This window comes from Onychomys torridus, chromosome 6 (assembly GCF_903995425.1).
Source record: "Onychomys torridus chromosome 6, mOncTor1.1, whole genome shotgun sequence".
Taxonomy (NCBI): domain Eukaryota; kingdom Metazoa; phylum Chordata; class Mammalia; order Rodentia; family Cricetidae; genus Onychomys; species Onychomys torridus.
This window is the reverse complement of record NC_050448.1, coordinates 66,714,714-66,733,356: the sequence shown is the minus strand read 5'-3', so window position 1 is coordinate 66,733,356 and position 18,643 is coordinate 66,714,714. Positions and strand designations below refer to the sequence as shown.

The following is an 18,643-nucleotide window of genomic DNA, read 5'->3' as shown; positions in this document are numbered from 1 at the left end:
CCACCTCCTTACCCATCCACAGTGCCTCTGGTGCCATCCAGGATCTCTAGGTCGTAGCCATCGGCCAAACACCAGTTGACGCTCGTCTCCTTGGTCTTTCCGGATTGCCTTTTGGAGTCATACACACTGACTCGGCCGACCTAGGGACCCATGAGAGTGATGGAAGGGAAGCCTTTCAGAGCCAAAGTCTGGGAGCAGGGATGGAAGACTTGTGGGTAAGGAGTACGAGACCCTGATCACTCCCCTTGAGAGCTGCGCTAACTTCCCCACGGTTCAGATTTACTTCAGACTGAGAGTTTAAGCCCAGACACCCAAAGGGAGCAACAGCTTGCTCTTGGGACCCCAGCAAAGGCTCCCCTTTCCACAGTGCACAGTTTTGCAGAAGAAGGCGGTATGTGTCAAGAGCAAACAGAATAGGGTTAGAGCACCTTGGGGTGGTTGACGATAAAGGGGTAGCGCAGTCCGTCCTCAAATGCCTTCCCATCTCTGGTCACGCGGCAGCAGATCGCACGGGTCAGATGCCCTTGGCTGAAAAGGTAGCCTGGTGAGAACAAAAGCAAGTTTGCACGTGGGTCTGCACCATGCTCCCCGAGGCAGAGGCGCAAGAGGAGCTGGAAGATGAGAAACAGTCTTCAGGACAGGAAAATGGCTCCTTCGATGTGAAGCACCTGACCGTGGCCACACAAGACACACGGGACATCAAATACCTTCACACAAAACACAAGGATCGGGGCTTGGGGAGTCAGCTCAGTGGTAGAGCACTTGCCTAGTAAGCACAAGGCCCTGGGTTTGATCCTCAGCTCTGGCAAAACAAAACAAAACAAAACAAAACAAAACACCACAAGGACCTAGCTAAGGCAGAGGACTGAGAGAAGGAGACAAGGAGGCTCTAAGAGGCTTCACCGCATCCCGAGACCCAGTCCAGCACGGCTTTCCTCAATCTGCTGCCCATGCCCACCTTCCCTGCCTCAGCAGACTGGGCACTTAGACCCTGTTCCTAAGGTAGAATCAAGCTCGCTTGGGAAGGGAGGAACAGGAATACAGGACAGCACGGCCTACAGGTTGCTGGGATCTGAGCCAAGGACAGGTGGGTTCCAGTTCCCAAAGTCAGTCCCTTACCTAGTGTTACAGATTTTAGGTACACAGGCTGTAGGAAGTGAGTCAACAGTGCCCCTTGCAGGCCCAGTACATTCCAGCGTAGAATTTTGTCACTACAGGACATGGTACGGAGTCTTTCCCCGAGCCGGATGCCATCCCACGTGGGTACAATGTCACTGGACTCCACAGGAATTGTGCCTTCCCCTGCATGAAAGACTTGAGTTGGACCGATGAAGGCCACTGGACCAAACCACATCCCGGGCACACTATGTGCACTCCTGAGGTATAGGCCATTGACTGCACATATTTTATAGCACCTACTATGTGCCCTATAGGTGTGCAGTGCCGAGGTTGGGTTCTGGATATCGGAATTCAAGTCTTTGTGCTTTAGCACAGAAGACAGGTTAGCAACTGGGCCACCTCCCAAACCTTGGGGTTTTTTTTGAGACAGTTTTGCTATATACCCCAAGTACAAACGTTTGATCCTCCAGCTTTAGCCTCCCAAGTCTAGGAGTGTGCTGCATGCCCGGCTGGTTTGGTTTTGTTTCAGAACAGCTGTATGGAGCTACAACTCATATGCCACACCACACAATCCACCCACTTAAAACACACAAGTGTCTTCACACCTGTTCCGTCATTACAACCAGTTGCTGAGCATCATGTCGCCTTACAAAGAGGCCTTTTACACCAGGAAGTCCCTTGCCCGGCAACTCCCAGCTCCCGATCTGTGGGCCTGTCTACTCTGCCCCTTTCAGACATGAAATCATATGACAAATGTTCTTCTGTGACGTGTTTCAGCTAGCATGTTTTCAAGGTCCGTGCTGTGGCAGGTCTCAGGACGTTATTCCTTTCTATGGCAGGTAATATCCCAGCGTATGGCTCGATCACATTTTACTTGGCCATTTATCCGGGTATGGGTACCTGTGTTCAGTCCACTCTAGCCACTGGGACTGTCACCATAAGCACGCCTGTCCATGTGTTTCTGTGGACAGACACCAAGCTCCTTAGGCGAGGCTCGAGGGGCAGAGCATGGCTTGTATGGTGACTGTTCACACTTTGGGGAAAGGACCTGATTAATGTCTGCGGACCATCTGGGTGGCAGTGAAGTGTGAAGGGCTAAGAGTGGTGTGAGGAGACACTGGCTGACAGAAGGAAGAGAGGATGCTGGAGGGCAGGGCCGAGCCTCAGCAGGAGCTCAGGATGCTGGCATCCCACTTGTGAGCTCAGTGGACCCCAGCTCCCGTCCATTCTCTTCGTTTCTGCACACCTCGTTCCCATGACTACTGACACAGAGGGCGGCTCTCATTTTATGTTTAGCTGGACTCTTCCTGGGGCTCCATGGACCCCTCTGCCTCCTGAGCAGCCTGGAGATGCCCTGTTCTCCCAGCCACAGGCTTCCACACAGAACCTGCTCTCACTCATGTACGTGCTGCTGCCCTGCTGCCCACTGGTCTTGGGAGGTCGCCTATCACTCACCATTTTCCACCTTGGTCCGAAGCTTGCCTTGCTTGGGATTTTCAAAGACAGGGTAATGGCGGGATTCTGTGCTTTCCACAGCACGGTCACTGCAGGACTTGTCAAAGAGAGCTCCATCTCCACATGGTGCCGTGCTGCCAACAATGGCATTAGTTAAGAACCCCTATAGATCTCCTTCCAACTCATGGGTCTTAAAACCACTTGTCATCCAAGCCAGGCATATTTTCTTAGGCCTAGCTGGGTAGTGGGCGGCAGGAATGCCTTGGCCATCTGGGCATGCACCTCAGACACAGAGCAGACATGGCTTCTAGTACTAGGTCAGGGCTTGGAGCCAGAGGAACATGGGGACATCCAAGCCAGGGGTACAGACCTGATGTAGAGATGAAAAGAAACTGTCTTTTTTATCTGGAGCTTCTCTCCTCCCCTGGCAAGCTCAAATATGCTGTTCTTGGCAGTATGCTGGTTATACTTCATTAGCTCACTGTAGAGAAACCTACCAAAAGAAAGCTGGCTAGGAGGCCGCTCGAGTCTGGGCCGAGCAGAACACACCTCCACACTCTGCCCTAGGTTTGAGACCAGGTAAGGAAAGGCTTCCACGGTACACAGCTTTCAGCTTCTCGGATGGAAGAGGAACTGGGAAGTTCTCCACAGGAGACCTCTGCATGTCCTAAGAGGTAGCCTTTGGGTCAGCCACACAGGGTTCCAGGCAGAATACATCGACTCAAGACCTTATAGGGCTAGCTGCTGCTTCTCCCTGACTCTTGTCCTTCACAAATTAAAGACAGCTGGCAGGGACAGAGGGTGAGGACACATTCTCACATGGAAGGAGAGGCTGCTTCGTTCCCAGGGCCTGAGGTCGCAGAGGTCACTTTGTTTTGAAATGATGCAGCCAGGTCACAAAAAGGACTGACTGCTGACAATTTGCTGAGGTTTCAAGGTGAAGGGACTGGGAGACGGGAGGGCCCCACAACAGCTAATGGCTTCGACCACCTTGCTCACCTGATGAAGCCCCTCCGGGAGATGATTTCTGCATGGCAGTCATTGACCGTTTCTCCCTTCAGGCTGAGAGAGTCCCCTTTCACACAGCGATTCCCTGGGAAGGTCATCAAAAGAAAACCCGGAGTCATCAGCGTGCTGTGAAGCAGGTGAAGACGTTCAAGGCAGGATGGCCTTGAGCTGACCGATCCTGGACTCTGTGCTCTTTCACTCAGCATCCCTGGCAGCACAGTGCCTGCCTATAACCTCAGCACTTGAAAGGCTGAAGAAGGCAGATGGGGTATTTGAGGCTAGCCTGGGCCACCCTGCCTCAAAGCCAAAACAAATCCCAGCTAAAGCCCAAACTGATTCCAAATCTGAGCTGACCTCAGTTAAAAGTGAACAGAAATCTGAGCGCTCCTTGGGTGGAATGGACGGGGCCAGAGTCAGAGGCTCCAGGATATTGATGTAGTGTTCACTGCTAAGCAGTTAACTAAAAAATCTTAACAGCTCCAACTCAAGGATGTGTTGAGCATCATGTCAGCAACTTTGAAGACATTCAACCAATGAGGAGTTTTTTGCCCTCCCCTTTGGACTTGCTCACAATGACTCCAGGAAGGCTGAGAAGGACCTGCTTCTCATCAAGAGGCCAATGTCTCAGGGTGCACTCACCTGTCCCCAAACTGACGACAACACCCATGTCCTCAGGGTCTCTCTTCATGACAATGGCAGCCAGGATCTTGCGGCCGAGCAGGGAGGGCTGGAGGCTGTTGGTGAGGGCGTTGAAGCAACGGTGGCTGAGCATAGCTATCTGGTCGTGGACGGTGCTCCCAGTGAGGGGAAGCTGTGGGGACAGGAGCGGTGTCAGGACCCCGGAGCTCTGCCCGCGTCCTGTATGTCTGCTGGCAGGGGGCCATCTTTTCCCATCCCACATCTAGCACCCCAGACATGCACTCTATTGAGACCAAGACTGAAGCCTAGGGATAATTACAGCCCAGTGAAGAGCCGACTTCTTCTGGGGAGGAGCAAGCAGAACCCCACCCCCCCCCCCCAAAGAGAGCACCAAAAGCAGATGTCTTAACTGTCTTTGGATGTGCATCTGGGGACCTGGAAAGGAGGAGCATAGTTCTTCTGAGACTGGCCCCTGTCACTGGGGTTACCTCTGCGAAACCCAACTGCTCTGCCTTCTCGCTTTCCCCGATCAAGACACGGAGGGCTGCGTCGGCTGCGTCTTGCTTGCCTTGTTTCTTGCTGTGTGCACACACGGCTGGAAACCAGCGGCCCCCGACTTTGGCTTGGTAAACAAACCTTTGGGATGGGAATGAGAATAAGACCAGCAGTGGCAGCCCCTGACGGCCGCCACGTAGGGAAGGCTGGTTTTCCTTAGAATGAGGTCACTCTTGCAAACACAAAGACCTGCTGCTCTTACTCGGGGGCAATCCTCAGATTTCAGTCATTCATGAATTACATTTTTTTAAGTAGTAGTTTGCTATCCAGATGTCAGCTGGATTATTTCTTAGTTTTTTTCCTTTAACCAGACCCATCAGAACTATAAACATATTTTAAAAGTAAATTTCATTTCATTGCCACAAATGGGAAAACAGTACCACTTCCCACAATCTTATGAAATTCTGTCTGTTCTATTACCTGCAAAGGCTCCTTATTTATTTGTTCATTTATTCATTTATTTCAGGGCTGAGGACTGAACCCAGGGCCTTGTGCTTGCTAGGCAAGCACTCTACCACTGAGCTAAATCCCCAACCCTTTGTTTTTGTTTTTTGAGACAGGGTTTCTCTGTGTAGCTTTGTGCCTTTCCTGGAACTCACTCTGGAACCAGGCTGACCTCGAACTCACAGAGATCCGCCTGGCCCTGCCTCCCGAGTGCTGGAATTAAAGGCGTTTGCCACCACTGCCTGGCCCCAAAGGCTCCTTATTACAAGGGAAGATGAGAGAGCATTGGAAAAGGTTTCTTTATAGTCTGGGAAGATGGTTCACTTGGTAAAATACGTGCTTTGCAAGCACAAGAACCTGAGTTCTATCCCCTCCACACACACATAAAAAGCTTGGTATGGTGGGGCAGCACGCTTGCAACTCCAGCAAGAGAGGCAAAGCCAGGATCCCTGGGGCTGGCTGACTAGTTAGCCTAACCTAAGTGAGAGGCCCTGTCTGCAAATTTAAAAACAAAGAAACAAAAGCAGAAAGACAGACAGTGACTAAGGAGTGACGTTAGCCCCCCTTCCCCCCTCCCCCCATACACAGATGAGAAAGGTGTATTCTCCCAGGTAGAAATACCCAGGAATTTACATGGTCTGATTCTCCCACTCCAAGACTGGGGCCCCACGGAGGTCAACCAAGTGCTCTCCCCCTCAGCTGGATCCCTAATACTGTGGGGTTTTTGAAGTCTCCAATTTCGTTTCCTGGATGCCTCCTGACAACCTCGGAAAGGACTGCAGTCTGCCTTAGGCCTAGGAGTCAAGCTTCCCAAAGGAATTATTTGTCCATTTCCAGCAGGCTGGGGATAGACTACTGTTCCTGAGGCAGGCTCCCACAGATCCGGAGTGAAGCCAGAAGCTTGGGAACCTGTCAGCTTTCAGTCAGCTCCTAATGCAAACTTAGCTCTGGATAATCCAATGGTGCCTAAGAGGCACAGCCCAGGCTCTGCCATCCACACTGAGCTTCCCATTGTCCTTCCGTTACAGAGCAGCTGAATGCCTCTGTTCCTTTCTTTGCCCATGCTGGCAGGTCTCTGCCAACCAGTGGGCAAAATCCAGAATATGTGAGGGAAGCAGGAGAAGGTCTGGGTGAGCAGGGAAAACTGTAGGGCCTCTGCCTCTGGAGACCAGGAGGATTTTGTGGCCATTATGTCTTTGGAAAGGATGAGAACTACACACATACTTTTGTGTATGTACAACAGAATGTGAGTAAGCTTGTTAATTATGAAATTAGAATCCTTTAGAGCTGTGCTTTGCTAATATGGAAGCTACAAGCCAAATGAGGCAGCCAGATTTTTAAGTGAACTAAAAGATTAGATGTTTGATTAATTCAGACCCTGTTGCCACATTTCAAATGCCCAGTAATACTTCAGCTAGCGGTTAGGCTTTTTAGCAGAAGTTGAGATTTTATTTTTATTTTCAAGTGTGGACACACATCTGTGCAGTGCCTAGGAAGGCCAGAAGAGGGTGCTGGGTCCCCTGGGAGCTGGAGTCAGGTGGTTTTGAGCTGCCATGTGGGTGCTGGGAACTGAACTGGGAACTAGGGTCCTCTGCAGGTGCAGTCTGCACTCTTAACTGCCGAGCGATCTCTCCAGCCCTCAGAGGGAGTGGAAAGCACATCAGTGACTATAAACAGTCCTTTTGAGAGGTCTGGGGTCTAGAGCAGCCGAGAAATGGGGTAGAGCCTGGAGGGAAGCAAGGTCAGGACTCAGGCTCTCAGAGATGGTAAGGGTTTGTGGATGGGCTGAGGTCAGTAAGCCAAGACAGGCTGCAAGAGAGAGGCAAGGGGGGGAAGATGAGGAGACAACCGGTCCTCGCGCACAAGTGGAGGAAAGATGCTTCCTTTATCCTTCCTGACGGTTGCAAGGCAGGCAGGAGGTCTGGTCCGGGGAAGATCAAATATCTGTTCTCTCAAGTGAGTTACCAGTTTAGAGTGCCAACAGTGATCCCGGTGGAAATCTGAAGCAAAGGGCTGGAAAGCGCTCTCAAAGGAGAAAGCAAAAACTGTCAGGAAGTGCTAACAAAGGACAAGAATGTGGAGGGACCACTGATGCTCCAACTCAAACCTTCACGGCGTCCTACTGCTTCTGTGGGGAAGCAGCAACCGAGGCAGGCCCTCTCGGCAACGGCTGGTACAGGCTTGCCCTATCCTTACTCCCTGCTCAGCCACCAGACCATCTCATCTCTCAGTCCCTTTACTAGCTCTGCCCCCCCCCCCAATAAAGATGCACAGCTGCCCCTTGGTGTCCATAGGAGATGGTTCTAGGATTCCCCAAGGACACCAGAATCATAGAACACTCAAGTTCTTGAAATAAAACAGCACAGGATTTGCAGATAAGCCATGCATATTCTGCTGTGTGCCTCTATCATTTCTAATAACTTACAATACACAATGTGGTAGAAGTACTGTATAAGAAGTGGTAACCTTATCCGGTTCAGGAATAATAATAAGTATCTGCATATGTTCAGTACAGACGCTATTAGTGTTGCTTAAGACTAAACCCAGGTGTAATTAAAAGGAAATCTAGTCTACACTTGGTTAAATCGATAGATGCAGTACCAATGGATAGAGGCTGCCTGTCTCTGTCCTGAATCCTTTGTTTCCTCTCAGCCATCTTAAGTGATGCCTGAGCATCACATCTTGGGAGAAGTCCTCCACTAGGGAGTGAAGCTGGGTCACAACAGATCCTTATTCAGGGCAGTCCAGCCCTTCCACAAGACTTAGCAAATGTGATCTCACACTTCCTCGGTGACTGCAGGCTACTAACAAAAGGGCTCTACACACAAGTAAACACAGCAGAAACCAGTTGGGATGTACCAGATGATGGAAAGCAGTGGCTTAGACCAGGGTACTAACCCAGGTGAGAAGCAGAGGGGACTTTGCCAGAAACTAAATGTACCCAACAGAACTCAGGAGCCGCTTAGTGGAAAGGAAGGCATGACTATCCTTTTGTCCTAGCCAGTTTCCCCCAACTTCACACAAGTACCAGCTATCTAGGAAGAACCACCTCAACCAAGAAAGTGCCTCCATCTAGACTGCCTAGGGAAGTCTGTAGGACATTTTCTTGATTAAAGATCCATGTGGGTGGGCCTGGTCCACTGTGGACAGTGCTACGCCTGGGCAGGCTGTGTAAGAAAGCAGGCTGAGCAAACCACCTGACTTCCAGTCAATAACGGACTACCGGGAAGCTGCTTTTGGTGATGGTGTTTTTCAGCACTAGCCAGACTTGACTTGAGGATGGTAAGCAGCGGCACTGTTTACTGAGACAGGGAGTCTTGGATCTCTGCCTAGGACAAGTCATGCAGGTGTCTATCTGATCAGGAGTGAAAGCATGCAACCGGATACAGGGATCCGGAGCTCTGAGAGGTCTGTGGGAGAGACACAGTCAGCACTTTCCAGCACTTAGACAACACGTAAAAGCTGACACGTTGGTTAAGGTCACAAGGAAGAGAAGGAAGAGTGGATGCAGCAGCATCATTCACACAAAGGAAGGGCCAGATGAGATGGATAAAACAGCTGCTGAATCAGCATCTGCCTCCCCAGGACAGCCGCATGGCAGGCCCAATGTCCTAAGGCAGCTGCACCCTTACAGCTCCAATCCCAGCCCCTAAGTTCTTTTTTTATTCTTTAATTATTTATTTTTATTTTATGTGCATTGGCATTTTGCCTGCACGTACGTCTATGTGAGGGTGTCAGATTTTGGAGTTACAGACAGTTGTTAGCTGCCATGTGGGTGCTGGGAATTGAACCCGAGTCCTCTGGAAGAGCATTCAGTGCTCTTAACCACTGAGCCATCTCTCCAGCCCCAAGCTCCTAAGTTCTTATGTGCCAGGTGAATGACTGAATTTCCAGGAATCCACGGACGCTCCCACTATCATGTGACCAGGCTTAAAGAAGGGAGGCTGGCTGCAGGGAGAGACGAGACCATGTCCTCTTTCCCAGCCAGCTTCCACACAGGACAAAGGCGCCCTGAAGTGGGGTGCTCAGGAGCCCTTCTGGGCTCCTTCAGTTTGAGGCTCTTAACTGGGTTATGATCATCAAAGGGCTAATGTTTTTAGTGTTTTAAAAGCTCCAAAAGACTAAAGAGTAACACTCTAAAAGAAAAGGGCATGTCAAATGAGGTAAGTCAACGAAATGCAAATGCATATGGACATGGTAACGTCAATGACAGCACTACTAAACAAAGACAAATTAAAGGACAAATTTAAAATAGCACGTATTAGGTATAATTAAAAGGGTTTTTTTTGTTTTTTTTTTTGTTAGTGAAGGCACACACATAAGGTGCATGTGTGGTGCCCAGAGACAATCTGTGGAGGAGATCAGTCTCTCTCTCTAATGCGGGTCCTAAGGATAGAATAGGTGACCACAGGTCATCTTACTCAATGAGCCATCTTGCTGGTCCAAAAGAGAATTTAAAAAATTAGAATTTACACACACACACACACACACACACACACACACACACACACACACACAGGATGTTTGCCCACATGGATGAAAGTGTACCATGTGTGTGCCTAGTGTCCATGGAGGCCAGAAGTGGGTGTCAAAACCCCTGGAACTGGAGTTATAAATAGTTGTGAGCCATCCTGTGGGTGCTGGGAACCGAACCTGGGTGCTCTGTAAGAGCTACCAGTGTTCCTAACTTCTGACTCTCCCTAGTACCCCTGCCCTGTGTTATTTTTATGAGATTTTTCTCCTTAGTTACTTTTAAAATTAAAAAATTGGATATGGGAGGGCTAGAGAGAGATGGTTCCTCCAAAGGATCTGGGTTTGGTTCCCAGCACCCATGTGACAGCTCACTAACATCTATAACTCCAGTTCCAAGGAATTTGGCCCTTTCTAGCCTCCATGGGTACTGCAAACACACGGCACAGACACACAGGCAAGCAAACATCCATACACATAGAATAAAAATGTTTATAGGAGGGTACTTGAAAAGGGATGAAAGGATAGAAATCAAGCTTTTCATTAAATGCTTTTCCATCCATTTGAATGATTTTGTATGAAACTAAAATTAGCTCCTAAAACTGAAAGGCTCACATTCACTGCACCAGTGACTGGATTCTCAAGATGGCTGAACTAATGTCTTCATTAGGCTGTGCAGACAACCTGCCCTCCTATTAGTCAGAGTTAACGTGCATCACTTCTTACCGAGGTTACAAGCCACCCTGACCCGCTGACACACGGTTGTTGCCAGGACTAAGACACTCACTTGGGTTCGTGAGGTGGTCCGGACTGGTCGATCAACTTGAACTCAGCAGCGAAGCCATGGGAGCGAGCATACTCTAACAGGCCGCCCACAGGGTTGGTGTTCAGGTACCTGACGAGCTCACCAATCCTCCTGATCTTGTTGGGTGCCACAGACTCATCAAGAGATTCCGAGTTCGCACCTCCAGACTAAGGGAGAGTTAGCCGAAGAGGAACCAGCAACATGTCAGAAAATTCAGAGGGTCTCGAAGACAACCCTCATTTGCCCACGCTGTACCAAGTGGCCTGTAACCTGAGCAGGACAATGCCCCACCTGGTCATCAGCTGAATTGGCTGCTTCCTCCTGCAGAGCCTTCATGGCCTCCTCGGCAGCCATCTGCTTTGCTACTTTCTTGCTGGGGGCACTCACAGTGGGGAAAGTCTGGGCTCCCACTGCTACACAGTACTGGAACCTTAGAGGAGATGATGGGCAAGGATCACAATGGCTGGGCTGAGGGATCTACCTCACCCCGCCAGGCTGCCATCCTCCACTACTCTTACACATATCACCCCTGTGCAGTTACTGTGGCCTTGGACAGCTAGTGTGCCCTGCCCACCCACTGCCCGCAGTGTCTGCTGACCTGGCTAACCACTCAACATGCAAGGGCCACTCCTCACACCCGCCAGGAAACCTTCTTCTGAACAAGTGTGTGCCAGAACCCCCAAGCAGGGAGCTGCTAAGGCATGCCCAGATCCTCAACCTTTCTGTCCCAACAGTGACCGCCACGCTGTCCACGCTGTGACCCTACCTAGTCCTCGGTCCCTTCGAACTCCTAATCCCAGATTCTCTGCTTCATAGCAGCAGCCAGGCCCTGAAGGCCCCTTTCCAGACTGCAACAGGAGAGACCATAAAGAGGAACGACTTCTCATCTCCGAGGCTGCAAGGGGGAAGTGTCTTTCCTACTTTGGGGAGACCTCCACAGGAGACACCACACATAAGACATACTTGGGGTCATGGGCAGGGCCTTCTTTGGACAAGAGGCGAAATTCGCAGGCATTCCCTAGTTTGTGCATACACTCAAGCAGTGTGGTAACTGGGCTCTTCCCATTGGAAAAGGGTGTTGTTGAGGAGCTGGGCTGGGACTCTGCTGGCTGGAAAAGAAGAAAACACAAGACAACACTCTTCAGATGACCAGAGCAGGGAGCAGTGGGCTGCTGAGACTTTCTCCCCGCCTCCTGGTTTCTTTTGAAACAATGTCCTCCGATAGTCCAGGCTGGCCTTGACCTCAAGGCAATCCTCCTGCCTCAGGCTGCCAGATGCTGCAATTACAGACCTAGACAACTAAATGTTAAGAGAGGCCTTCCAAAGGAGATGCTGTGGGCACAGGGAGGGGGTGACTTACTTTCTAAGAGAGGAGAGTGGATTCGAGGTCTGCGGTGGTAAGTTTTAACTGTCAACCTGACACAGCTCAAAACCAAAGGCAAGGAGCCTCAGTGAGGTGCTGTTTGGGTCAGACTGGCCTGTGGGTACGTCTGAGGGATTGTCCTGATAGCTTAGCCGACATGAGGAGACTACCCTAAATGCCAACAGTCCAGACAAAAGGACACGGGCAATAAAAGCTCTATCTTTCTGCTTGCCTGGCCTTCACTCACACTGCGGAGTTCATCTGTGTGGTTGCTGCTGCCTCCCTCCCTGATACCAGAACCGGCTTTTCTGGACATTAGAGCAGCTCTCCAAGAGGAACAGCTCAGGCCTTCAGTACCAGGTTGGGACTGCCAAGGTCCCCAGTTTTCAGCTGCCGGCTATGAGCTGGCCTCATTCGAGCGCTCTGACCATACCGTGGGCCTAGCTAGGAAACCCTCTTTTCATTATGAGTTCTGTAAGTTCTGTTTCCCCCGAGAACCCTGACTAATATTTGGTTCTTTCAACCCCGACATTGTGTAAATACAATCAGACCAGGACGGCAGAAGGACAGCTGGCTAAGAAGGAAGGGGAGGTAGGGGTGTGCGGACGGTGGGGATGCTGCCTCAGTAGTGTTGACCATGTAAGCCAGGACAGCTTCCAGAGTCTGTTAGACCCTGACACACAACAGCCAAGGGTCGCTCACTGGCCCCAGGGAGGAAACACCTACCTTCTCCGAGTCTTCTTCCATGGGACAGTGGGACAACTCTTCTGGTGTCCCGCCGTCTTGAGCTTTGGCTTCCCGAAGCAGAATGGCCATGGCTTTCATTGCTGCGTCCTGCTTGGCCACCTTCTTGCTGCCGGCTTCCGCTGGGGGGAACTGTCGGCCATTGATGACAACCTGGAATTTAAAGCTTGGTGGAGAGTTAGTCGGTGTGTCAACACCAGATTGGGTCATTCCTCTGTTCATTCAAAAGAGATCTCTACCCCAGAAGGTTCTGCCATACTGAGTGCCTTTCAGGGTCTTTATCTCCACGTAGCCCTGGCTGTCCTGAACTTCACCATATAGGCCAGGCTGGCTCAAATTCAGAGATCCTCCTGCTTGACTCCTGAGTACCGAGAGTAAAGGTGTGGGCCACCACACCCAGCGGTGTCTACTTTTTTTAAAAGTTTTGTGTGTGTGTGTGTGTGTGTGTGGTTGTGTGTGTGTGTGTGTGGTTGTGTGTGTGTGTGTATGTGTGTGTGTGTATGTGTGTGTGTATGTGTGTGTGTGTATGTGTGTGTGTGTATGTGTGTGTGTGTGTGTGTGTGTGTGTATGTGTGTGTGTGTGTATGTGTGTGTGTATGCGTGTGTGTATGCGTGTGTGTATGCGTGTGTGTATGTGTGTGTGTGTATGTGTGTATATGTGTATGTGTGTGTGTATGTGTGTATATGTGTATGTGTGTGTGTATGTGTGTGTGTATGTGTGTGTATGTGTGTATGTGTGTGTATGTGTGTGTATGTATGTGTGTATGTGTGTGTGTATGTGTGTATGTATGTGTGTATATATGTGTGTATGTGTGTGTGTGTGTGTGTGTGTGTGTGTGTGTGTGTGTGTAGTAGATCAGACATGTGGGAGTCAGTTCTCTCCTTTCACTACATGTGTTCAGAGGATCGCGCTCAAGCTGTCAAGCTTGGTGGCAAGTGTCTTCTACTTCCTGAGCCATCTTGCTGGCCCACCATGTTTTAGAAACAGGGTTTTACTCTGGAGCCCAGGCTGGCCTTGAACTACACATCCTTCTGCCTTGGCCTCCCAAGTGCTGGATGACAGGTGTGCTGACCTGCCATCATTTCTTAGCAGTGAAGAAAGGTAAGGTGCACAAAAGAGGTGGGTGGACAGTCTTGCTAACGGCCCTGGAACTGTCCCCTAGCCGACTGTGGGCTGGCCTCTTCGATGGAGGTCCTAAGAAAGGCACTGTGGGGCTCCTTTCAGAACTGCCCAGACCCCCACAGCAGACACCTGCCCCATGTTGGTAAGTAGGGAGGAGGGGAGCTGGGTATGAGAGGAGGAACAGGAGGCTGGAGGGGTGCGTGAGGGCTAGATAAGGAGCCACCTCTAAAGGCCTGCTGTTCAGGTGGGTGGTGTGTCCCGGGTCACCGGAACAATCTGTCCTCCTTAGATTGCTTGTGCAGTGCTCTAGCTCTGTCTGTCTGGGATGAAAACCAAAACGCTTGGTCCTAGACCTCTGGCCTCAGCCTCAGCCTCCTCTGCTCAAGCTTTTAAATGTCTCAAGCTGGATTCATTTCATTCAGAGAAGGAGGTCGGATCTCTTACTTCCTAGGTCTTCAAAACACTTGAATATAACATCATTTCCTTTCCCACTTTCCCCCTTTTGAGGCAGTCTTACTGTATGTTAGCCCAGGCTACCCGGGTACTCTCAACACTGTCTCAGTTGCCTGAGAGCTGGATTGTGGATATGTGCCACCACACCTGGTAGCATTCAAGTTCCTTACAGGGCTGAAGTCCACAGAATGACTAACGGCAAGCCCCACAGCTTCCCCGAGCATGGAGGGTGTTGAGAGAGAGAAAGAGAGAATGCTAGCCCCAAACTGGGTCCTGGTGCTGCCAGCTTGGGGACAAACACACCCTTTGTTCAGCAGTTCTCCTGCAGTGGCGATTTGGTATTGTGAAGGAAATTAAGGAAGAAATAGGTCATGGCTGGGAACCCTCACCCCTGGAAACCAGGGGGTCACAAATCAGATATCCTGCATAGCAGATATTTACACTGCAATTCACTACAGTAGCAAAGTTACTGTTATGAAGTAGTAACGAAATCATTTTATGGTTGGGGGTCCCCACAGCATGAGGGTTGCAGCATCAGGAAGGCTGAGAACCGCTGCCATAGTGCAAAGCCTGGCCAGCTGCCTGCAGAAGTACAAGGACCACCTTTGTAAGACCGGCAGGCAGCTTTCTGTGGTTGACACACCTTCAAGTCCCTCTCCCAGCTGAGGCTGGAGGGGGGGCATGCACCTGTGCCCCCTAACAAATGCTGTCACTCTGCCTGCTCAGCCTGCCCCGCCCCTCTCCTCTTGGGAGCTTCCGTTTGGCAGTGATGGGGACAGAAGTAGTCTGTGTTAGCACTGGCCCAAGCAGGTAGATATGGGTGCACAAGAGCTAGTCATCTCTATGGAAGTTTACTTCAGCCAAGAGTCAGTCTCGGCTACCTTGAGGTCTATCCTCTCTGATTAGCATCTAGAGAAAGGACCAATCAAGGGTGATTTAGCCAAAAGGTGGGAAAGAGAGAATGCAAAGGACAGAAGCCACCAAGGCCACCACTCACAGTGAGCTGAGACAGTGCAGGAGCCAGAGCGCCCGACTCACACACTAGGCACGCTTCCTGGGTGGTCTCTTACCGAGGCTCATGGGACGGTCCACTCTGCTCCAGGAGGTTGAAATCACAGGTCTGACTAGTGAACTGAGCATACTCTAACAGCCCGCTGACAGGGTTCTTCAGCTGGCACTCGGTCAGCTTCTTGTATGGTGAACACCGCGGCAAGACGGGGCTGTAGAAGGAGGGCATCTCCATGATGGCTCGGAACTCACCTGGCGCCGTGCGGATACTATTCAAGTTATCTGGGATGTCATCTGTGGCCCACTGGCCATTTTCAGAGTCAACATACCCTGCTCTAGAGGGGCCATTGTGATAAGCGTGTGGTCGCAGTCTCACTGGTCCTGGTCTGGCCTCATACCTACTTTCATACCTCATAGCAGGTTCCTGCCCATTCTCCACTTTTTTGGGGGTTGCCATGCTGCTTGAGGCACCTGATGGGGGTGAATGGCAGCTGGGGAATGAGGTGCTTCTGGTAGCCTCTGGGACAGCTGCTGGAGCACTGTGTGTGCTTCTCTTGATCTGCAGCCGCTCACGCTTCTTGTCTGTCAAGTACCAGATGGGAGGCATGGCCCCTTGCCTGTAGACATCGCCTTGCCTTTCCAAGTCCATCAGCACTGCATTCACATCTCGGGCCTTGGTGAGGCCAATGTTCTTGGCCAGGTTCAGGGCAGACGAGTTGGACACATTGAATAGGTAGTCACAGATCTTCTCCTTGATCTCTGCCATGTCAAGAGGCTCAGGAGGTCCTTCTCCGTCAGAGGCAGGGTCTCCGTCCTTACTGTCCAAACCAGGCTCTTCCTGAGGGACTTCCTGGCCACAGCTGTCTGGATTCACAGCTCTAGGGGGCTGAGCCCAGGCCTGAGGTGAGGGTGCAAGGCTCCACAAAGGAGGAGTTCCTATCCCTTTCTTCAACTTCCCCTTCCTTTGCAGGGAGTACAATATACGATTGATCTCCTTCTTTGGGACCCTGAGCTCCCTGGCTAGGACCTGGGCGCTGGTGGACTTGCCCTCACCAAGCTCCTCCAGGCGACCTAGGATCTTCTGCTCTGGATTCTGACTAATGCTCAACTCCTGGAAGTGTGAGCAAAGCCTGTCAGCCCCTCTCCATGGCAGACCCCTGCTCTGTGGGGGAGGAGGTGGGAGTCCTATGTGGAACTCCTGACTTCTGAGAGTCACACTCCTGGGGAAACCCCAGATTTCCAGTTGCTTGCCGTGGGAAGGTGGCCCTGGGAACCTTGGCCAGTGTCCTGGGAGGAAAGGGGGCAGTGACTGGGACTGCTGTGCAATCAGGGGTGCTTCTGGGAGCCGCCCTTTGAGGAAGTCTATCTGCTGGAGCTGGAAACTCCTTGGGTAAAACTCAGGCCCACGGGGCTGCGGATGTCTCCACTTGCTCTGCTCATAGCTGGGGTCCAAGTAGGAGTGTGTCTGGTGAGGGAACACCCCTGCAGAAGATAACATGGAGGACAGAGCTTGAGTTAGAGCCATACATCCCCCTCTGGTTTCTGCCTGGGGAAGCTGCTCCCGATTCCTACCAGGCAGGGTAGCTGACTGAGTTGTGGCCTACGCCCTCACTAGGGTAACTTTAGTCCACTGCCGGCTACTGCTTGTGAGCTCTTCAGGGACACAGAGGAGGAGACGTACAAGACACATGATGTCTTTCTTATGCCTCAGCGAGGCCTCCAGCAACTTAACTCTTTCCCTTGTAGTAGGAGTTTGAGGGGATGGGAAAAAAACTTTCTACTCACCCCTAAATTATCCTTCTAAAACTAGAAAAACATAGCCAAAAAGATGGTTCCGTGGGTAAGGGCACTCGCCACAGGACCTGGTGGCCTGAGCTTGACATTGAAGATCAGAGTGGAAGAGAGGTGGCCTTCCTCTCCTCACCGTGTATCACCCCAACCGACAGACAACAAATAAGTAACTGTGAACTTGGAACACAAGCACATGGGACTTCAGAAAGAAACAACCAAACACAACCCTGAAAGTGGGGGGAAAAGGGATTCCAAGTGTGTGAGATCAGCCATCTAAGCCAGGCTCTCTCACAACACAGCCCCTTTAGTCTCTAAAACCCTGTCGCGGGGATGATCTTGACAAGCGGGATTGAGGCCTGGAGGCCACTGAGGTGCACCCCTTCTCCCAGCTCAAGAAGGAATGTAACCGCGTCCTAGAAGAGGGTAGACAGCTCTGAAGAGCGTGTCCTGAACTGAAGTCTGCACACACAAGACCACCCGGCTCCTCTTGGGAAAGGGTGCTGTGCTGCAGAATGGATGGCCCAATCACACAGCTCAGGCACGGAGACTAGGTGATTTCTGATGGGCTCTCTAAGTGAATGTGGGGAAAAGACATTTTCATTTCAGAGAGGTTAAAGTCAGTTTCTAGGTAAATACCTATTTTTAGACTTATTTATTTTATGTGTGTGGATGTTTTACCTACATTTATGTCTGTGTATCACATGTGTGCCTGGTGCCCAAGAAGGCCAAAGATCTCCGGAACTGGAGTTACAGATGGTTGTGGCCCAACAGCACTCATTGTTCTTAACTGCTGAGCTGTCTTGGTAGCCCCTAAATACAGTCTTGATTTAAATGGCCATTTTCAGACAAAATCTGGCAAATATGAGTGCCTAGTTACAAAATAGCTGAATAAGTTGAAATATTCTCACACTATGGAACATTACAGTTTATAAACATATATACATATATGTTGGACACCCTCCCCCCCCTTTAAAGAGACAGGGTTACTCTGTGTAGTCCTGGCTGACCTGGAACTTACTTTGGAGACCATGCTGGTCTCGAACTCACAGAGATCCAACTGTGTCTGCCTCCCAAGTGCTGGGATTAAAGGCCCGGCTCCATTTGTATTTTGACCACAGAAAATTTGAGTATATGTTAAAAGTGTAAATGGCAGAGTACATGTATATTATAGTCTTTTCTATTAAGAAAAAGGGAAAATTCACAAGAGTGAGTGTGTGTGTACACGCGAGTGCACACACGTGTGCACACACACACTAGTATGAACAAAGATGAAAAGAAACAGTAATGAATTTACTGAGTTATTTTTGGAAGGTAGGACTAAAGAAGGAATTCTTTATTCTGTCTTACCCCTAAAAGCCCTCTAAAAACTAATTCCCAATTGAGAACAGCTGCAGACAGTCACTTAATGGGACTGAGTATTCAAAGTCATTGTGTGTGTGTGTAAACACACATATGTATATATACATACATATATGTATATATTTACACAGAGATACACATACATAGACACACATATATACATATATATAAATGCTTTTCCTTCAAGTCAGATGTCCTCTGTGTTTTTAGCGAAGGGCTTTTGAAAATACATTTAAAATACAACATTAAGGGCTGAGGAGATGACTTGGTGGGTAAGCATTTGCTGCAGAGTCCTAAGGACCGGAGA

At 50.3% G+C, this 18,643-nt stretch overlaps 1 protein-coding gene across 4 annotated transcripts in view; it reads right to left on the bottom strand.

The window, feature by feature from the left end:
* Window positions 1–18,643, bottom strand: part of Adar (adenosine deaminase RNA specific) — a 43,801-nt gene that overhangs the window by 2,756 nt on the left and 22,402 nt on the right. For 3 of the 4 annotated variants that reach the window (XM_036190705.1, XM_036190706.1, XM_036190703.1), the window contains exons 2-14: window positions 15,249–16,668; window positions 12,585–12,768; window positions 11,459–11,604; window positions 10,787–10,925; window positions 10,478–10,662; window positions 4,632–4,857; window positions 4,222–4,393; window positions 3,574–3,667; window positions 2,945–3,067; window positions 2,575–2,708; window positions 1,120–1,302; window positions 429–541; window positions 13–140 (exon numbers count right to left, since the gene is read on the bottom strand). In XM_036190705.1, coding sequence (XP_036046598.1) covers window positions 13–140; window positions 429–541; window positions 1,120–1,302; window positions 2,575–2,708; window positions 2,945–3,067; window positions 3,574–3,667; window positions 4,222–4,393; window positions 4,632–4,857; window positions 10,478–10,662; window positions 10,787–10,925; window positions 11,459–11,604; window positions 12,585–12,768; window positions 15,249–15,952 — 2,531 coding nt within the window. In that variant the 5' untranslated portion in view covers window positions 15,953–16,668. The remainder of the gene's footprint in view (window positions 1–12; window positions 141–428; window positions 542–1,119; window positions 1,303–2,574; window positions 2,709–2,944; window positions 3,068–3,573; window positions 3,668–4,221; window positions 4,394–4,631; window positions 4,858–10,477; window positions 10,663–10,786; window positions 10,926–11,458; window positions 11,605–12,584; window positions 12,769–15,248; window positions 16,669–18,643) is intronic. The other variant, XM_036190704.1, reaches the window with a different exon arrangement.